Consider the following 20,850-nt stretch of genomic DNA (forward strand, 5'->3'; position numbering starts at 1 on the left):
AAAAACATCGCAGGGCATGTGCTCATATGTGTGTTTTGTGGTAGATGACTACTGTAGTGCATGAGGTCTTTGAAGTGTTCAGGTCTGGTCAGAAAGGTTGTGAATTCCAGAATATCTTCTGAGTGAGTCAGAATTATGTGGTGACGTGCAACTCTTCTGCACTCAGGCTACATGTGATGAGTGATCCCGCCTCTAGGTGTCAGAGTGAGTTTTAAAACAGGAGCGCTGCATAAACCAGAACATCCGCCTCACTGCTGAAGGTGGATTTGATTTTACAGTAACATGACACAAAAATGGAATATTGTTCATCTTGAAATAATCCTGGTTATTAATGCCATATGATCAAGATGTTATATTCACTGCATGTTGTAAAAAAATGATTTAAGTTATTCAGAAAGTAAAACAGGCTGTTTGCAGTTAAGTTAGGTATCATGTGTGAAACATTAAGAAACCATATATAACTGAATTCATGCTTTGCTCACTTAAGCAATTAAGTTAATTAATTAATAGACTGATTAATTTAATTAATAAGAAAGTTTTGATGATCATATTTTCTCAAGCAGGGTGGATTCCAGCTTTTTACTTGTTTCATTTTAAATGGGTTATGGACTTCAACTTTTTTGTGTTCATGTTAAATAAACAAAACTATTGATGAAATAAATAAAAAATATAAATTACATCAATAAAAATCTAGCTATATATCATAACTGTGCACCTATAAGCATAAAATATTTTGATATTTTACCAACATTTGACAAATTATAATATTATTATTTCTATTATTAATAACAATAATAATAGCAGAACCTGAGACTTGAGAACAGGTTTACATTGAGCTAAAAAACAAACAGAGTTTTGGAGCAGATAATGCCCCCTAACAGCCCGCTCAACAATGATGCCTGCAGTGATTAAGTTCCTGACCCCCCCCTGTCACCTTAGATGGTGTGATATCCCCATGTCATGTGCAGGTGGGGCAGCTCTCTCTCTCTCTCTCTCATGCTACAGGGCAGATTAGTGCTTCATTCCTTGGACTTCATTAGCCAGGAATGTCCAGTCAATCATCACAAATGTGAATTTCACAAACCTCAACACAAGTTCAGGCTTCCACATTCAGCTTCCGACCTGCAGCATTTCACCTTTTCCCTCCACCTCACCCAGCTCTTCTCTCTCTGCTCTCTGACGTGCAGGGAGCCAAAGCTAACGTCAGTCCATGCTTGCAATTACCCACAGTGCCCTTATGCTGTCTGGGAAGAATGAAAAGGATTGACGTCTTTCTGGCCATCTGCCGCCCTCCGATTCCTCTCCTATCCATCGCTCTCTCCTGACTCGCCCATCTCTAACTCTTCTTTGAGAGGATTAAGTGTGTTGGTATCACTGTGTGTCTTTGTCTCATCAATGTGTAAGTGTGTGCATTTTGTTTGTGTCTGTTGTAACTTTTCCATCCAGTAATATCTTTGCCTGCGGGATTTTTTCATGACTCTTTAGTCACCAAACACTGACGCGTGTCCCCTTTCGACTGCAAATCCTTCCGCAGATTGTACAAGTTACTTAAGCAGCAGAGAAAACACTGAAGAACTGCAGTTACTTTAAATAAATCTCTAAGATTTTATTACATATATTATACACACAACTTGGAACCTGTGAATCTGAATGAAACCAGGGGATGCAGGGAGGTAGTTGATGAACTTCAGTTTGAAATGAAAAGGCAATTCAGTGGGATAGACGGGACTGATTCAGTTATTTTACAGCAATTAAGTTAAATTATTAAAACAAAATTAAACAACATCAAAAAAATTAAAATTAGAACAGCATCTTTGCCTAATAATCATCATTTCACACACCAGACCACAACGAGAAATTACAATATTACAATATTAACATCAATAGTGACTGCTGGCAGGGTGGGGTGGAAGGTGGTGATGTGGTGGAGTTGGAAGGGTGAAAATGATGCAGAACTGTATAAAAAATAATGTCTGCTGCTGGTATATTTCTTTCATTAATATTTACAACTGATATTCTAAAGGTCATTTAAAGGAAGAGTTTTGAAAAAAAGTTAACAAATCCCAGTCTTACTGAGAATTATGTGGGAAAAAAACAATATTTCAGCCCCACTTTTGTGTATTTATTCCATAGAATATCATGGAGGACTAAAATATTCAGGTTACTGCTAATAAGAAATTGTCAAGCACAAAACTTCTAGTACGATAAAAATCTATCTATTTAGCTTTGATACATACGAATAGCATTTAACATGCTAATTATAATTTATAAGATCCTACGTGGATTGTATCACCTTTGGACAAAGCCAGGCTAGTTGTTTCCCACTGTGTTCTATCTTTGTACTATGCTAAGTTAACCTGCTACTGATTAAACCTTTATATTTACTGTAAGGACAAGATCAGAAGTACATAATTTCCAAACTATTCCTTTAAATGTAAAGATAATACTTCTGCCAGGGAAGTAAAAGAGAAGTTGTGTGTTAAAGGTAGGGTAGGAGAATTTGAAAACTCAGTGAGAGTCAGCCAGATTTCGAAAGTAAACACACGCCCCTTTCTCTCGGAGCTCACCCCGAAGCCACGCCTCCCAACCACATGGACGCGCATTACCTGAAGACGAGCTGCGGTCTGTGACTTCGGCCATCATGCACGTACCTCTCTGGTGACGCAGAGCGGAAGAGAGTGAAAACCAGCCAATACTCCGCGCAGGGTCCCCACTGATGTTTTTAGTGTTTTATAGCTTCAGATGATTCATATTCTTCGTTTTAATGTGAAACTGCCAAAATTGGTTGCTATCGGATTGTAAAGAGAAGTTACGTTAATTTAACAAAAAATTTCATCAGAATGAAATCTCCTACCCTACCTTTAAAAGGCTGGTGACACCAAATGTTCGGATAAAAGCAAACTCACAATTCTCTGGCATCAGTCAAATTCGAGGAGGATTTTGGGTCTAGTCTGGAAATGCTAAATAGAGAACGCAATGGAGATGAGGAGAAAAACTCTTTTGAGCTAGCTTTACATCCAACCACAGAGCAAAAGTCTCCAGGTCTGGTTTTATAGGCCCTTCCCAGGGATGTTACAGGATGCTGTCACTGCAATATATTTTGAAATCTATGAAATGTTAAGCTCAGCGATCAGTTAAAAAAAATCAACCAGCAAGAAATCCACTGCAGAACTCTACTGATTTTTTTCTGGTGGTGAAAACCAATCACGGCAGGTCACTTGGTGGGATGACGTGCCTTCGATCATAAGCAGTGTCGTCACTCTCCTCGCCATCACTTACTTCACCCAAAACCCTCTCTCTCTCCTCCTCCTCTTCTGTTTCGCTCTCTCGCCTCAGTCGCTCCCGTTCCCTGTCTCTCTCTCTGTATAAGCGAGGCAGTGTGGGAATCTGAGAGTATGAAGAAAGTGAGATTAGATCATGTAGCCAGAACTGACTGACCAATACACTTACAAATGTAAGAAATGGACTGAAGCAGGGTTTCTGCAGCCTGTCATGATATGTTTGGCCTTAAAATATGTAGGAGTAGACTTTATCATTACTCAACATTCTCTATGTCAAATCAAAAAACACTATACCGTAAACATACATGGGTGATGTCAAATTACAAATACTGTGTCACAGAATGTCAAGAAGAGGAGGAAGCAGCAGAGCAGATACCTGGTTATCATGGCTGGGCAGGGCACAGTAGCCCGGCTCCGTCCTGCGGAGGAGGTGTGGTGAATGAGTATGGAAAGGCCGAGGAGAATGGGAGCAGACGGAACGCGGAGAGGGTGAGCGAATGGAGCGTGGTGATGGAGATCGGATGGAACGGGACGGTGAGTAAGTGTTGGAGTGGGACTGGGAAAGAACGTGGCCGTGGTGGTTTTGCTTGGGTGGGCGAGGAGAGCGAGGTGGAAGCTCAGGTGGTTTGAGAGGATCCATCAGGTCCATCTCTGTGAGGATCGGCGGCGGAGGGATGAAATCGAGCTCCTCCTCTGGCGGGAGCATTTGCATTTCTGCTGCATCAAGTTCAGCGAGCTCTGTCTTTGACAAGTGATCCACAATCCCGGCACCGAATGAGTCGCCCACCACGTTGATGGAGGTACGCATTCTGTCACTGAGTAGACAAACAGTATCAGTGTCAGCCAGTGAAATGACAAGGGTCAACAAGAGCTTAATATTTTCCACACCCCTCCTCACAAATGTTTAGTGTCACTGCACCTAACATGAATTACAAAGCAGTGATTTCTTATCCCGTGCTCATCAGACACCTGACTCACAGCAGCCAGTCGACGGCGATCAGCAGACTGATGTCCTGAGTGGGCAGGCCAACAGCTGTCAGGATCAGCAGCATGGTCACCAGTCCAGCACTGGGAATACTGGCAGCTCCAACACTGGCCAGGGTGGCTGTCATACTGGGGAGGAGAAAAGACAAAAGCTGACAAAGGCACAGCAAAGACCAACTACCATGAGCTTTGAGAAAAACTCAAACTTTGTAGTCTAGTGTTTCCAGTGCCTCAACCTACCTTCTGTTTTCTATAAAAACAGTTTATAGTCATTATATGAGCATAAGCAGCATGTCTGTTGGAATATCAACAAACACGTCTTATAAAAGTTCAGTCTGCGCAATAAAATTAATGATATCATGAAAATGTGGTAGTGTCAAAGCAGGGAGCCAAAACCAGTAGATCAGGCTCATAATTTCCTGCAATAAACTGACAAAAAAAGTAAAAGAGGCTTTTCAAATGTAAGAAAGAATCAATTCATTCCAAATGTGACGCCATGTAGAAAACATCTCTGTCAAAGAACCACAACTGACTAGACCATTGTGTTGCTAATCTGTGACAACAGAACAAAAGGCAAAACCACTTTTACTAGTGGAAATGACTGAATCAGTAACTTCAACAGCCAATCAGAAAACCTGTGCGTGTTTTCAGTGCTGATTCAGCATGCTTAGTCAGTCGAATGGCTACCAATAAAACTCAATAACTTGGAAGTGTAATAGCTCCAAAATGTGTCTGACAACCACACAGATTTACACAAGGTGTGGTCCAAATTCCACCTCCAGAAGCACCAACATGCTGGGAGTTATTATTATTATTAAATCTGTAATTTCCCCCATTATACATGCAGCACAACTAGGGCCACAACCAGGGCCCTCTGTCCACTACAAAACACATTAAACTTAAAGGAATGCAGCTTGCCATAACACGTCTGCAATTAGTGAAATCATTGATCCAAGTCGGTCCAAGATGTGATCCAACCTTAGTGTTTACTGCCGTATGCTGTTCATCTGATCTCCCAAGCTTGTGTTACATCTCAATTATTTCTGACAAACTGCAATGAATGCTAATTATTACCCTGGTAGAGCGCTTCAGTGCTGCAGTCAGGAGATTTACGCAGCACATATGGATTATATTTTGAACAATTCCAACACAGATGACACAACATTCATACAACAACATTTTAGAAAATTAGATTTTGGAATTTAGTGGTTAACAGCCGTTGATGAAAGACATTCAATAAACAACTTCAAAGTGCTGAGCTTCATTTGTATCCCACAGCAGAATCTGATCCAAGAACTGTTTCCAATCAGACTTAAATGTTGCTAAAACCCACACACAAATGAGAAACAAATATCTCATTATGTCCTCAGTGCATTCATGTCACAGCTGTAGTTCTGTTTTTTTTCTATAGTATGTCCTAAATCACTGTATACAATTATGCAAATTAGTTTGAAATGCCTGGAATTTTGTTTACAGTGTTAGTTATTAGCTTGGAATGTATACTTACAATCAAATTACCCCCAAGCAATTTTATTGCCATATGGACAGAAGACGATTGCAATATGAGCATGCACAACAGAGGCACTGAGGTAAATTAAATTTCTGTGGGCTAAAAGAATCATTATTGAAATCAGATCTGTAATTGCAATGGTCAGTTAAATACAATAGTACCATATTCTTCAAAAATAAGAGCCATTATTTGCACCATTGCACTCAATATGAATGACTCTGTGCTTATGTAATGTTAATTAAAATATATATTACTCTCCTGCTAAGGGGCTATACTGCACCCACCAGACATCACAACATGTCTATCTGCAGAGCTACGTTTTCATTTTTGTTTGTTACCTGACAGTGACGATCTGTCCACCATCCAGGCTGATGTCATTCATCTGGGCAATAAAGATGGCTGCCACAGCCTCATACAGGGCAGTGCCGTCCATGTTAATAGTAGCACCTATCGGCAACACGAAGCGAGTCACACGCTTATCAATCTTCAGATTTTCCTCCAGACAACGGAAGGTGACTGGCAACGTCCCTGCACTGAAAAAAGAAACCCCACAAGATGGCAAGTAAGGAAAAAAGGCATGCAGATGTACAATAAACAGGAGCAATGTGTCTGTTGAGGGATATAAAATAGGCAGACAGGTGGTGAAAGACATAAGTGCAAAGGTAAGAAGGAAGGTGAGAGGGGGAGAGACAAAAAAAATCGCAGCAGCAGAAATTTGAGTCAGCTAACAGCCTCCTCCTAACAGCTGGTGTAGGCCCCTGTTTCAGTCCTCCAGCATGTGAATTAAAGGAATTTGATTCCTGGCCCTGCTAAGCTCGGGTCATAATATAATTAGAGAAAACGTTGATAGGATTACTAATATTCACTAAAGCCTCTGTAATGTGCCAAAATGACAGTTGGTCTCAGTGGCAATACAGAATCCCAGACAGGCCGAGCCAAGCCAGGCAGGATACAGTGGGGCCAGTTTGGCTGGTGACAACTAATCCCAAGGCTTAGACATTTACAACACGGGATCTGTCTGACACAGACTTGTCCATGATAGCCTGCGCTTACACACATTTGGCTCTGCTGTCCTGATTTATCAGTTCTGTTATGTAAACACTAAATTTTGCCTTTGGGTCTTTAAGATTTAACCCACATATGCTGAAAGAGAGTTGCAGGCTACACCAATCAATCATAGGAATTATAGCAGCTGTCCATGGAATAGATGTTGTAAAAGAAACATGTGACACACATGTGTTAACACATGCCCAAACACAGAACTTGCACACACACATATGCACATTTCCTGCAAGCTGTAATACCTGCTAGCAGTGCCTAAAGCTGTGATCCATGCCTGAAAGATTCCAGAGTAGAAGGTAAAGGGGCTTTTTCTGGTTATTCCAAAGAATATAGCTGGTAGGATCAAACCGCCGTGGATCACCAGACCTACAATGACGGTCACCATGTACATGCCCAGTTGCCTGGCCACCACCTCCAGGTCTCCAATAGCTGCAATCTTTCCAGCAATCAGAGAGGCAATGCCAACAGGAGAATACCTGGAAGTTAAGACAAACATCACAAATGGAATTATTTTCTCTACATGACTTATGATTTGAATAATATCTGCATAATGTATATATATTAACAATGTATGCATTTATCTAATCTGTTACTTTTTTATCCTGTTGGTTAATTGCAGGAATTTCTTGAACTATTCAGAAGTGAAACCTGGCTTAGAGATGTCTACCAGTTGAAGACAATGTTTCCACACCTCATCAATCTTTAATTACTGTCAATGGAGCACTTTTCTCTACTAGAGTATGTGACGCATTCTTGGATCTCTGGTATCCAGCTTTGGAGTGCAGTTGTTTCCGCTTATGAATACACACTGCTGTATTGGGACATATGGGTTAAAGTGGTGTTCTCTTGTAACCCCTTCCTCAGTCCAAGCGGTTTCTGTCACAACAGCAGTCTGCTCTCCAAGGTCAGCTGAGCCCATGGCTGGCATTCAGCGACAGTTGTTTGGTGGAGTATGTGGTGTATATGATTTGATGGATGTCCTCCTTGTATGATACACGGTTTTGTATACACTGGACTCTGTGTTTGGCTAGCTCCATAGGCCCATGAGTAATATGTTTATACAGAGTGAGTGATATGAACAAGAACACAATTCCTTTGGTGTCCAGCTGCACATGTAGATGGCCTAGGAGAGCTGCAACACAAGCATCCTGCTGTTTCCAACCGCCTACCCCTCTCCCCCCTCTCTTCCGTTTCCATCCCTGCTCTGAGTGTCACTACGCAGCTTTTCTGTCCACGACAAGCCGGGGTCCTGCAAAGCCTCAAGGCATGTACTGCTATCTGAAGGCATGCTCTCACATGCATCTTTACACATCCCTTCTGCCCGCATTTGCTTTCTGCTCTGTTGCCAAGCGGCTCCTCTGTCGTCGGAGGATCCATTAAATTTTGGAGATCTTCCACCCCAGCTCCCTTGGGAGCCCACAACATTGTTACGGGCCCCAGCTTCTGCTTCTCCCCAGCATACCACAGACTCCAGCATGTCCCAGGGAAACCCTCTCTCTCTCTCTCTCTCTCTCTCTCTCTCTCTCCATCTGCCTGTGTCCTTCACTACATTAACACACTTTTCCCTCTTTCCCTTATCTTTCCATCCTTATGAGTCTTCACTTGTCTTGCTTGGTCCCACAATTTATGTCATGTACACAGTCTTTGCCTTATCCATCACTGTCACGGACCTCTGTGTGTGGTATCTCCAGAATGTCAAAGAAAGCAGCCGTTGGCCAGCAAGACGGAAAACAGAGACACATGTTGTGCATGCTTGCAATCGCACAGACACGCACACATAAATTCAAAATACTGACCACATGATCATGGAAACCATCGTCATGATGATTTCATTGAGGATGTTGAAGAAATCACACATGACCCTCCCCCGCTCGCCCATCCTTCCCATGCAGATGCCAAAGGTGATGAAGAAGCCAATCAAGCCTTGACGAAGACATAAAGCAGTATGTCAACAGAAACTCTGGCATGCAGTTGATTGAGATGCAAAAAGCATAAAAGGGAAAATTAAAAAATGAAGAGGTGACTCAATAAAAAAAACTATAATCCTTTCTATGAATCAAACTCACCGAGGACGTTCATGCCCCATTTGTATTCCAGTTTTTTTCTATTCACTAATATGGGCTCCGTTTGGTTTGGTGCTATAACTGGCACCTTTTTCAGCACCGTTTGAACCTAAAGAGAGCAAAAAAAAATGACAATTCACACAAATCAGCTGTGGCGTTTAAATAAACAATCTACATACTGTAGCAAACTCTGATTTCGCAATTCATTGTGTGTGCAAACAAAGTCTTGGCAGCAGCATGATGAACTCAGTTTTGTGTTTAAAGAAAAGAAGAAAACAGAGAACAAGAGATTTACTCATAAAGACAACAAAGGGAAAGACATGAGACAAAAGGTTGAAAGGGGAAGGACAATTCCTTCCTGTAAAAGTAGTTATGCCTTTTATGACTTTAATGAATCCCTGATGAATACAAACAAAAAAAGCACTAAAACAGAGATTCAGACTAAATAGACAAAGATCTGAAGAAAGGTACCAGGGGAAAAAAAAAAACAGAATACCACAAGGAAAAGGCCTGAGAGGCTGTGGGTCTGCATGGCCTGTTCACCAGCAGATGCCTACTGTGGTAAACAAGTACCGTATGTAGCATTGCAGATGTAAAGAGATTAACAGTAGCAGAAGGGCTGACCCTCACAAAGTCAAACACAGACAATTACCTACTAAACATTCAGACACATATGCATGACAGAAAATAAAAATAAAATTAAAGCACTTCCGGCCATTTCCCTGACACATTTTGTATGTTGTTTGGAGGACAACTAGCCTTAACTGAGTTTCTTCATTCAGTCAAACATCTCAGTTTCTGACATGTCTTTTTGCTTACAACTCCATTGTGTGTGCACAAATTAAGATCATACTGAAAGAATACTTTGCACAGAAGTGCAGAGTACCTGTTGGAAGCAGGCCTGCACCAGATTCTCAGGGAAGAGGTTTCTAATCAGGTCTAGGAAGGCATCCAGACTGCTGACCTCCTGGTTCCTCGGCCCTGAAGACATTGTGCCTCCTCTCAATTTGGGATTACCTGGGTGAATCCCCAACACCAGGATGACCCCAAGTATGGCAGCAATTACAGTGGTGGACATGTAGTACACCATGGCTCTGCTACCCATCCTGCCACTGGAGCGGGCATCTAGACCAGCTAGCCCTAAACAGATTAAAAAACAAAAAAACAAAGCAGCAACATTAAGTTGTCTACAGTCAGTGTGTAGATATACTGACTTCAAATCAGCATACTGTTATGTAGGGTGAAATTCTGATATATGTCAGCACTGTGCATGTTTGCATTATGGATAGACCATGAGTGTTAACAGCTACAATATCATGTGTGTGCAATGTTAATTATATCAATTACATCGATAAATGAATCTGACAATTATACATCATAAAATAATAAATTAATGTGTCAAAGTATTTCAGATAAAAAAAATCAATAAAATGACTGAGCATCCAAATTGTTGAATACATTTTGCAAACCTGTGATAAGGCTGGAGATAATTAGAGGTAAGATGAGCATCTTCAGCATCCTCATGAGGATGTCTCCGGGAAAGGAAACCATTGTGAGAACAGAGTTGTCTGTCACCTTCATGTATCGCAGCAGCATCCCAAATACTGCTCCCATGACAACACCTAAGAGGAGGACAGAATGATATATGTTAATATATACTCCCCACGCAAGTGTGAAATTGTGTACAAGTACAATGTTGTTAAATTGTTAGTTTAAAATCATCAAACAATAATTACTTTTGTTCATAAAGAAAAAAAAATATTGTAAATATCACATATAACCTTATGATGGCATCACTGGCCTTGAGGGCCCTTAACACTGTGTTGTCTTCCATCTTCTTTGAATAATAAGAGCTATTAACTGCAAGGTACAGGCAAATATAACACAAGTGAATGTACCTCTTGTTTTGTCAAATGTTTTCTGGAAGTCATTTTTATCATAATAACATTGAAACAAATCATTTCCAAAAGTTTAAATCGATGCAACATGACTCAAGGATTGTTCTGCTGCTGCAGAACTGAAGAAGCCACTTAGGGGAGTGGCGAAACATCTTCAAAAAACAATTCTTGAGTCCAGTTGCCTCGATTTAAACTCTTGGAAATGACTATGACCTGGATGAATGACAGCATCCACAGATATATATTAAAATAAATCAGCATGGCCTGGGCTCCTCTGACCATACTATACATACCCAAAACAGTGAGTCCCAGCAACAAGTTGTGGGTGTTGCGGCTGCAGTGGCCAGCATCCTTATATGCCATCTCTGTGTTGTCATCTTGCTGGTTTTCTTCTTTCTCCTTCTGTTTGTTTGATTGGTTGGCTGTTGCCTGATTTGTCATCCTGTCTGTAAAGTCAGTATGAGACATGTGTTTCAATGTAGCATTGTATATAGCATTAGTATGCATTACATACTAAATATGTCCTATGGTTTTCCATGTGCAGATGTCAGAATTTTTTTTTCTGAGAATTTACTTTTTTATCAATCTGGGTGGGTTGCTGTTGTTGAAATGGGATTAGGGAGAACTAGGAACCCATGGCTCACACAGAAGGAATGTCCTTTGAGTATTTGGTTTAGGCTTCTAAGAAAGGTAAAGATGCATGACTGCAGGCAACCCAAACACAGCAAGCGATGGCTAAACAGGACATGAACAAACAACTCAACAGATGTAATCTGTGCCTCACCAGTTAAATGGAGGATGCAAAACCTGCCAGAACCTAAATGCAACACAATATTGAGGTGCAGATACAGAATTAAGAAGATTAAGCAGATGAGTGTGGTCAAGAATGGGGGCGGATTGGAGCCATAAAATGGTGGTCCTTGCCCGTAGAACATGCTGGACCTGGACACAGGGTTAAGAAGTGTTTTTGATGTATATCACTGGCCTGTAGGTTTGTCTCAAACCTTATGAACGCTCACACTGAAGCCATATTACTTCTTTGAGGAGGCAAACATCTCTTTCATAAACACCTGTCCACTGTTTACACTAAAAGTCTATTTTAGCTCCTGTGCATCAACATAGGATTGCTATGGAAGCTATCACATTCCCTGCCAAGGCAAATTCATCAGTTTCAGCACACAGAAAGAGTCAACACGTAAGAATGTGTCCGCAGTTCAATAACACTACACATTTCTACTCGACTGAGAAATTTCAGAGACCCCACAGCCACACTCTCTCAACATTAATCATATATAAACACATCTGGAGAGCAAAGCAGTCCTGCCAAATCCTTGTCAAAAATATGAGTGTCATATTTATAAACAGTCTCACTTAGTAAGACAATTGCAATCAGAGATGATTATAATTTATCAGTTTAGCAGATGACATATTCTGCAGTTCAGGAGTCCACATACAGCTGTACACGTTCACCAAAAATACAGGGGGGAGCATGAAAAATGTTACCTACTAGTATATCACCTCCACTCTCTCATCTCCTGCTCTCTGCGGTCATAACTCTGCCCTTTCTAGCCTCTGCAGCAGTTGCCAGTCCGAGTACAAAGTCAGATTTCCAATGTGATCTGAAATGGTATATTTTGGGGGTGGAGAATGTCCTGCCAAGTTTCAATTGCAGAGATATAATCCTCCGACTACCGAGGAATGGAGGGGGAGGGGGTTCCACTGTTACACTCTTCACAAATCCTCTTTTCAATCCTTATGTCATCCTTAACATTGACATTGTCACAACGTCAGTCAAACACATGCGTGTAGACGAGCACAAAAGGGGAATGAGAGAGAAAATCCCCCTTGAAATTCATTCATGAACAAGGTTGTCAGAGTTTGAGGGATCTGATCCTTCCCTTTGTGAGTTGATAAGACGTGGTAAGGGACAAAATCCAGTCAAAACCCAGCTGATTGAGAGGTATGAGGAGAAGTTGTGAGCTTTCAAAAAATGGACATCATGGACAGCAAAGCCAACATACACTCCTTTTATATGTGTGTTAAAGAATAATATGTGAGAATAAGAACATCTTTCATCCTCTCCAGCAGTGAAAGCTGGATATTAAACCTTTGTTCCCTGAGCAGGTCAAACCCAGAAATAATGAAGCCACAGCATGTGTCCTGTGAGGAGGGCGGCGATGAGGAGTATAAGCTGCAAAGACATACACAAGGACCTGAAGCTGTGCTGCAAATCTGTCTTCTTTCCCCAACAGACAGATTATTTTCCTGCTCCAGGAAACGTCAGAGCTGCCTCAAGACAAAACCTAGCTGGGCTCTTGTTGGGCCGTTGGCTCTGCTCAACTGAGGAAAACAGGAACTTTGTACAACATTGTAAGCTTGTGACGTAATCTTTCCAGAAAAGTCCTCAACAAGATACAGAAATAGGCAAGTAACAGAGCAACATCCTAGAGAGGTTGGACACGACTGTTACATCATGTTACAGCTCTGCATCCCTAAAAAACTGCAGCGACTTAAAGTCAGCAGGTTCAGTTTGTTCAGGCAGATTACGATAAATCCTGAAATTCATTATAACTTGACACATGTATTAACTATCCTGCCAGGTAGGCTGCGGACCAGGAGGCATTGCCCTTTGAATGGAAAAGCATTTGAATCTTTCGAAACACATGTTTAGAGCAGAGGCGCAGCGATAAAGGTAGAGGAACTTCAAAGGTGTATTTTTAGCATGAACGAAGGTGACGTGTCCCCACCAATAATTTGATCCCCTCCTAAAAATAAAAAAAAAAACACAGATTCTCATTGGGTGCAGGGAGGGTTAAATTCCGTCAGAATTTTAGGTCCCACCTAATGTCAAAAACAAATCTACACCCTTGCTCTTGGACCAAATGCAGCCCCATGGCAGATAGTCTTCCACAGTGACCTCCAAAGTAAACACCGTGGCAGTCCATCAGATGTGTGCTGATGACCCATGCAGTGCGTGACAATCATTACAATCAGTCTCCACATGGACTTACAAGACATCTTCTTAATTGTCATGGTTCCCAGGATGATGGGTTGCAATGACAGAATGAGTTAATCTCCCAGAAGAGCAGGCTTTGATTGCTGTAAATGAGCCCAAGCTGCTGAAGATACAAGATGCTCATACCATCAGAGGAAGACACTACCTCAGTACTCCTTTCAGTCCGGCTGTCACAGATTTATCAACCCCCCCTTGACATATTCACTTATGGTCTTCCACAATAATGATTCAACCAGGTCTTGAGCCAATCCAGATGTTGATCCAAGAGATCAAACAGATGTACAGTACATCTATAACTCCTGCCCTGTCTGTCTGACATACATCACAATAACTTGGTACTAAAAATCAACACAATATCTCAGATGATAGTTTTTATATTTTAGGTATTTGACTTTAAAATATTATGAAAGCAACTTAGGTGAACCCTTGTATTTGAATGTATAAATGTGTGTAATTTATCACTAAAGCTTGTTTGGATGCACAGTGTATGAGTGTGTTCTTGACTACGGGTGTGCACGGGTGTCTGTGCGTCTCAGGGGATTATTTCCCATGGTTGATTGTTTGGTGCGAGCTTTGCGAAGGGATCGACATATAATCTCTGCCCCGCCCCGCCCCTCCATCACCCTTGTTCAACAAGAGGGAGATGAGAATGGTCATCGCAGCATCACAATGCTGCACTACAACACACTACATCAGAGTGCGGTGTCACAAAAATGGCGAGGGAAGAATGAATATGGAAAAAAATATGTATGTGTCTGACCATCTTAAAAACTCTTAAATTGTGTTTTTGTTACATTTATGTAATAGTTGAAATGTAAAACCTAAGATTTTTTTAAATTCAACAAAAACTACTTAATTATTAATATGGTGACATAGTTTAGCCATTAAAGATGGGGAAAATGTAACACTCTTTTATAAGACTCACACATATCTGAGTATCCATATGCTTCAAAGCACCTAATTCCTTTAACATATGCACAGCTGCATTCAAACACGTGTCTGGTGTATGGCTTTACTAGATTGCTACAGGAGGGTAAATACTGTACATCAACTCCCTCAGTGAGGGTCAGGGACGATCACATCAGGACTGCACTCCACAGAGGTTGGATACAATACACATGGGTCAAAATGTGTCCTCACTTGGCTTGCTTTAATGCCTCATGGAATAACTTCAGAGTGTAACCAGGAAAACAGATCCTAAGACTCTTACTACACAGTTTTACTGGATGGTTTGTTTTGAAGATAATAATAAGGAAGGCTATTTTATACATTTTAGTGAATTACATCTAAAAAAAAGAACTTAGTAAATCTAACATAACACATTACATTTGTGAAGTTAAGTGATTTTCATTTTTGTAAATCATCCAATTGACCTCATAAATATTCTGCACTCTGTATACATCAGGATTGAAGAAGCTGCCAGATACCATCATGGAAAGGAATCATATGTGTCTGTATATGTATCAAGATGTGAGATTGGATGTAGTGTAAATGAGAGAAAACACTTGAGCTTGTGTGTGCATGATTTAGTCTGCATACACACACACACACACACACACACACACACAGAAACCTCCCCTCCCTCTCTCTCTCTCGGACGATAATCTGAGAGTATTAATCTGTTGTTTGAACTCCTTAAGCACAGACTGTCTATCACATCTGCTCTCCTCACCCTTGTAAAGCTTTGCTATTTATAAACTCTCTCTTTCTCCTCTGGCTCTCCATCCATTTCCCATTTTTCCCCCTCTTTTTGATGTTAAGTTGCAATTTCTCCATATCGCTTCTCCATCAGGAGTGAATTTCACACAGCTCATTCCCACCGCAGTAAATCCATCTTCTCATTTGGCCAACAGACGTTTTGGAAACTCCGTATTCAAGCTTTAAATCTCTCTGATCCTCTTCTCCCTGACAGCAGGGCCAGCACACTAAAACAATACTGACAAGTGATGAGACATTATAGGTCCCACATGTTCACATGTTGTCCCAAAAAGTGCTTAACTTTTTGGGACTACAACCTTTAACTCAACTCTCATTCCAAACAAATAATAAAGACAAAATTAAAATGTTATTTTTTTCCTCTAAGAAATAAATGACGAAGTCACTGAGACACCAATCTAATTAAACAACCTTTCCAAAGTTGACAAATGGTGTGAACCTGCTGCATGTGACAGCAGTGAATGAATGGATGCAGACAGAGGAGAAAAAATGCCGAGGAGGCGAGCATGCTTACCTGCTGTGTGTCGATGTCTCCCATCCAACAAGAGCGAGGCATCGGGAGAGACGCGGAGAGAGGAGGGATGTGGAGATGAAGAGGGAGAGGGAACGGGAGGCAAAGTCACAGTCCTTGCGTCATCTGAGAAAATTTGCAGATTAATACAACAGCTTGGTGCTCAGAGTCCCCCCACCCTCCACCCCCATCTCACCCTACAGCATCTCCCCCCCTCCCTCCCTTCGTTACCTCATTAACTAACTTTTTTTCATCACAGGTCTCTTTTTTATTGCTTTATTTACATTTTTTGGAAATGTACAGAATAGAGGAAATCTGTTAATGACAAAACGAGCAAGACAGAAGACACGGTTTTAAATGATCTAAGTACTCAACAAGTCAATTTTGTTCAGTCAGCAGACAAGTTTGTGTGTGTGGTGGTGGTGGTGGGGGGGTCTATGATTACCCTCCCTTCCACAGGAGGGCACTATGACTCTGCACTAAGTGGATGAACCTGCACAGTAGCATCCCTCTGAAGGATCCTTTGACACATATCAGTGTCAGTCAGAAAGTCCTCAAAGTACATAGAGGCCCAGGGGTGGAGCTGCTGCATACTGCACATGCATGCACCTTGCTTTACCATGAATCATGACACTTTATCAATACTCAAAATTAGAAATACACTGATGAAGGATTCCGAACAGTTTCAGGTTTGTCATACCAGAAACACTGCTTTAGGTCATGAACACTGAGTCCTTATGACTCATAGACTGGCTTTATGAGAGGGCCATGACTGATTTATGAGAGTCTCAACTGTCATATATAATGTCGTATAACAGCATGGCTTTTCAGAGATGAATAAAAAACATTCCTTGGTATGGTTTCACACCATACCAAGGAATTTCCCTTGCTATTATGCCTAAACATAAAATTGCATGAGGCATTCCAGCAAAGAGTTGGATGAGATGACCTAAGTAATAATAAGACAAACAAGTATTTGTAATACACTGGTTCTAGCTAATATGGAATCACAAGTGCAAAAAGAGATCGTTACCTGCGCTGTGGACTGATGAGCTTCTGATTAGATGTCACTTGTTGCTGAGCCCATTCTAAAATTAGTTGCATAGGATACAGACAGCAAATATTTAGGTCAGTAAGACATTCCTTCGCAATGTCAAAAACATATTACCTATTTAAGTCCCGTTTTAAGGAAATATTAGCACACTTTCATATATTATTATATTTCATGGACAGATACTGAAACACCGCAAGTGTGCATAACATAAATACACATTTTGATGTTAGATGAATACAATGCTACAACTAACATCTGTTATTATCCTGTTTAATAAGCTATTTTAAGTGGTTAAAATGGTACTGCTTTGTTTTTAAATGCTACATATGTTAACTTAAAGTGTTGTCATTTTCTGTGTTTAATTTTTTAAACCAGGCCAAACACTGTCAAACTCACACATAAACATACACAAGCATGCAAACAAAAATTCTTACATGTGCAAACACAATCTCACAGTCCCACAGGAGTGACAGATGGAGAGGGGCAGAATGGGAACACTGGCCTGTACAACTGGGCCGGTGCCTTCATTGTGCAGTAGGTGCGCTGTAAGTCTATCCGCTACTAATTGCTAGAGCAGTTCAAATACAAAGTCTGCCTCTGAAATCCAATCCTGCCAGTGTTGTACAGTGAGTAAAGTTTACAATGTGTAACATTTTTCCCCTCTGGCAAGAGAAGGGACAAAACATGACTTATGGAAGAGCAGGTGAGGGGATATGGAGAGGTGTAAGGGGAAAGCGGGGTGGATGAGTGCAAAAATGCAGCGGAACAGAGGAAGGTGTGGACTGTACTGGCGACACGGAAGACGTAACTGTAAATAGATCATTCACTATTTAGGCTGCATGTCTAATCTAGGGGATCCAGACTGCAACAAGTCTGTGGCAAGTGAATGAAAGTGTAGCCGCTGTAGGTGGACTGAGACCTGTAACAAGACACTGAGGAGGGACAGATAAGGAGACGAGAAGGAGTGATTGAGAGGTGATCTGGGGAGAGAGAGAGAGTGAGGTGCTGTAAGAGGAGAGGGGGCGGCAGTGCAGACGATGTAAACAAGACGAGCAGAGAGCGTGCACGCTGCATCTGAAGCCATTTTATAAACTCACTATGACCCAGCTTCTACACGAACATCACACGTAGCACAAAATCTAAACAGACAGACTTGGAGCAAGGCAGACTGCCAGGTAATGCAACGCAGCGCCAGACTGCTTTTTGCACCCACTGGAACCTGTTTCTAATTAAGCATTAAACAGAATTACCTAACTAAGTCCTCCATTCCCCTAATGAGGGCTTTGCAGCTCTGATGCTCATATTCCCTCTCTCCCCCCTATACCGTTTTCCCAAAGTTGAACATTCCATGTGCTAATTTCAGTTTCATGAAGGAAAGACTTGTAGGCGCATGTGTTGTTTGTTTGTCAGAGCGGCAGTGTGTCGGTGTGTGCATGTGTGTGTGCGTGCATTCTTCACCAAATGTGAATGTGTGTTGTTTGTGTGTTTACATGTGGTCTGGCTCCAGACAGGGTCACTTATCCCCTTTGACCTTTAGTAAGCTGTGAAACTTATTTTTTTCTGCACACCTGTGCCAAATATGTTTGCAGGGAAGTTGGACAGCAGCTAAAGCGGCGCAGCAAGGGCTGTCTAACACAGACTGAGAGCCAGACAGACAGACACACAGACAAGAGGTGACGCATTCATCAATTCCCCCCCCAATAACCTCACCTTTGACCTTTTACCTCTTTGCCACCATGGATGGCGACTGGGGCATTTCCAGGAGGCTCTGCCTAATTGAGTCAGATTGCAAAAAAAGGGGTATTGCGCCTAAAATTGGAAACATATGCGACTATATCTGAGCATGTATGTGTGTGTGGTAATGGTAGCAATGGTAGTGCAGCTCTCACTGGAGAGGTTTTTTTTAATGGGTGAAGCAGAGGAAGAAGTGGAGTTTAGGTGAGGTGAATGATAGAAGGAACAATGAAAAGACCTGAAAATGACAAGAAATCAGAGCAAAAGAGTAAAAGAAGAAATACTCAAACGGGTTCAAGAAGGAGGAGGAGATAATCGAGGACTGACATCAGGTACCGTGGGGAGGTCCAGGATCTGTAATTGAGGTCTGACTTGGTGGCTGTGCTGTGGACAGACTGAATGTTGGACTCACAATGACAGCTCGGCTCAGCTATTTGCAATAATTGCCATAATAGCTACCTTCCTATTTCGCTCAGATCACAGTATGAAATGAAGGAGGATGTCCAGGGCAAACGTTACATTTTGAAGCCTGATGGTGCTCGCTGCATATGGGAAAGATTCCATCATGGGGACTGAAATCAGTAAAGTGACAACTGGAAACTTCAAAAGTCCTGCTGGGTTTCAAAAGGGGATTCAAATGATGCTTCATATGTGGATTGGAATTATTATGGTTCTGCAAATGCATTGTATACAAGGAAGCACTCTTCCATAAAAATGTGTTTCTTTAAGGGACTTGACGGGGTCTTAAAAATATTTTTGTTGAAAAAGAGTATCTGGCTACTTGCCGTCATATGTTGTGGCATTAACTTTAAAGGCTTTTGCTAAATTAAGGTAAAACAAAACGTGTAAATCAATGGTTAAATAAACCTTAATGTCTCAGTTCTAAACAGTTTAAATTACTTTTGCATGTCTGGTGCGTGTGTGTGTGTGTGTGTTAAAGAGTGAGAGTGCAAGAGGGCAAGAGCCTAAGAAACGCGTCCCTGCCCTTTCAATCGTCATCTTTGTTTGACCGTCACTCCTGTCCACACTTTGCTAACAACTTTCTCCTGCTCTCTTTCCCTCAGTCACTGAGACTCTCACTGATGCACCCTAAGGTGGAAATATCTAAGTGCACACAGGGCAAGTTCAGACAAAGAAGGAGATAGAGAAAATGGTGGGAGGGTTGCAAGGACTTTGAGTGACTGACGGTAAAAAAATGCTGAAAGGGAGGAATGCTGCAAGGGAGACACCGGAGAATGTTTATGTGTGTGCACGCATTAGTTTGTGTTTGGAAATTAATGGTAAAGTGAATCTGCCAGAAGATTTTCTGGAATTTTATTCTAGGGGTTTTACTGTACGGATGATATGGATGACACAACAGATGAAAGGCAAGAGTGCTAGCGTGATTGTGTGCGTTTGCGCAATCAGACAATGAGTGGAAGTATATCAACGTTCCCTTCCATCTGAGGGTATTGACAGTGTTAAATGTCTCCGTCCCTTAGTGAAGACTGCACTTTAGTCTGCCCCTCTATACAGAAGTGACCCGTTTTAGTGGCTTGAAAAACCTCTTTTCATGATTCCCCTTCTCTTTCTGTGTCTCCTCTCCGGTCCCTATCTCTCCCATCCCCAAACTCTTTCATGAGCAGTCTCTCAGGGGCAGGGTTGTAACACAAGCCTGCACTCTTTTGTCTCCATTCTTTTTCCTTATCCTTTCATCTTTTTAAACATTCAGGGGGAAAGGGGTTTGGTGAGATGGAAACCACTACTTGGTAAAGGAAAGAAAGAGATAGCATGTGAGAGAGTGAGAGAGCGGGGGGGAGACGGGAGGAGCGGACGCTGAGTCTCCCCCCTCTGCTCATCCGCCAATTTATGGCTAGTCTTTTCAACAAGGCCATTCAAGGTGGGGAGGCTCAGTGGATGCGCTGTTCTCGTGGGTCAATAGCAGTGAACCCTCGTCTGGTCTGTATGGGGGTGACTTATCTGCACCGAGGACCCGTTGAACTGTCTGCCGGCCTCTGTGTCCTTCATAGGCATCCATTGTA

General features: G+C 41.7%; 1 protein-coding gene across 1 annotated transcript; it reads right to left on the reverse strand.

Moving 5' to 3' along the window:
* Positions 1-1,581: 1,581 nt before the first annotated feature.
* slc1a9 (solute carrier family 1 member 9) lies at positions 1,582-17,266 on the reverse strand. The gene is made up of 12 exons (XM_028411385.1): positions 17,075-17,266; positions 16,045-16,167; positions 11,092-11,244; positions 10,370-10,522; positions 9,787-10,040; positions 8,904-9,009; positions 8,634-8,760; positions 7,080-7,313; positions 6,114-6,308; positions 4,260-4,394; positions 3,658-4,096; positions 1,582-3,387 (listed from the first exon to the last, which is right to left on the reverse strand). Exons 3-12 carry the CDS (start codon positions 11,237-11,239, stop codon positions 3,205-3,207), a joined length of 1,974 nt encoding a protein of 657 aa, XP_028267186.1. The 5' UTR covers positions 11,240-11,244; positions 16,045-16,167; positions 17,075-17,266; the 3' UTR covers positions 1,582-3,204.
* Between the last annotated feature and the right edge of the window lie 3,584 nt (positions 17,267-20,850).

The sequence above is a fragment of the Parambassis ranga genome, chromosome 8 (assembly GCF_900634625.1).
Source record: "Parambassis ranga chromosome 8, fParRan2.1, whole genome shotgun sequence".
In the NCBI taxonomy this organism is placed as follows: Eukaryota; Metazoa; Chordata; class Actinopteri; family Ambassidae; genus Parambassis; species Parambassis ranga.

Coding starts and splice junctions, on each gene's coding strand:
- slc1a9 (XM_028411385.1), bottom strand. CDS start 11,239: ATGACAAATCAGGCAACAGCCAACCAATCAAACAAACAGAAGGAGAAA. Junction 7,314..8,633: donor ATGGTTTCCATGATCATGTG/GTCAGTATTTTG, acceptor CTTAACTTCCAG/GTATTCTCCTGTTGGCATTG. Junction 6,309..7,079: donor GCTTTAGGCACTGCTAGCAG/GTATTACAGCTT, acceptor TTCTTTTTTCAG/TGCAGGGACGTTGCCAGTCA.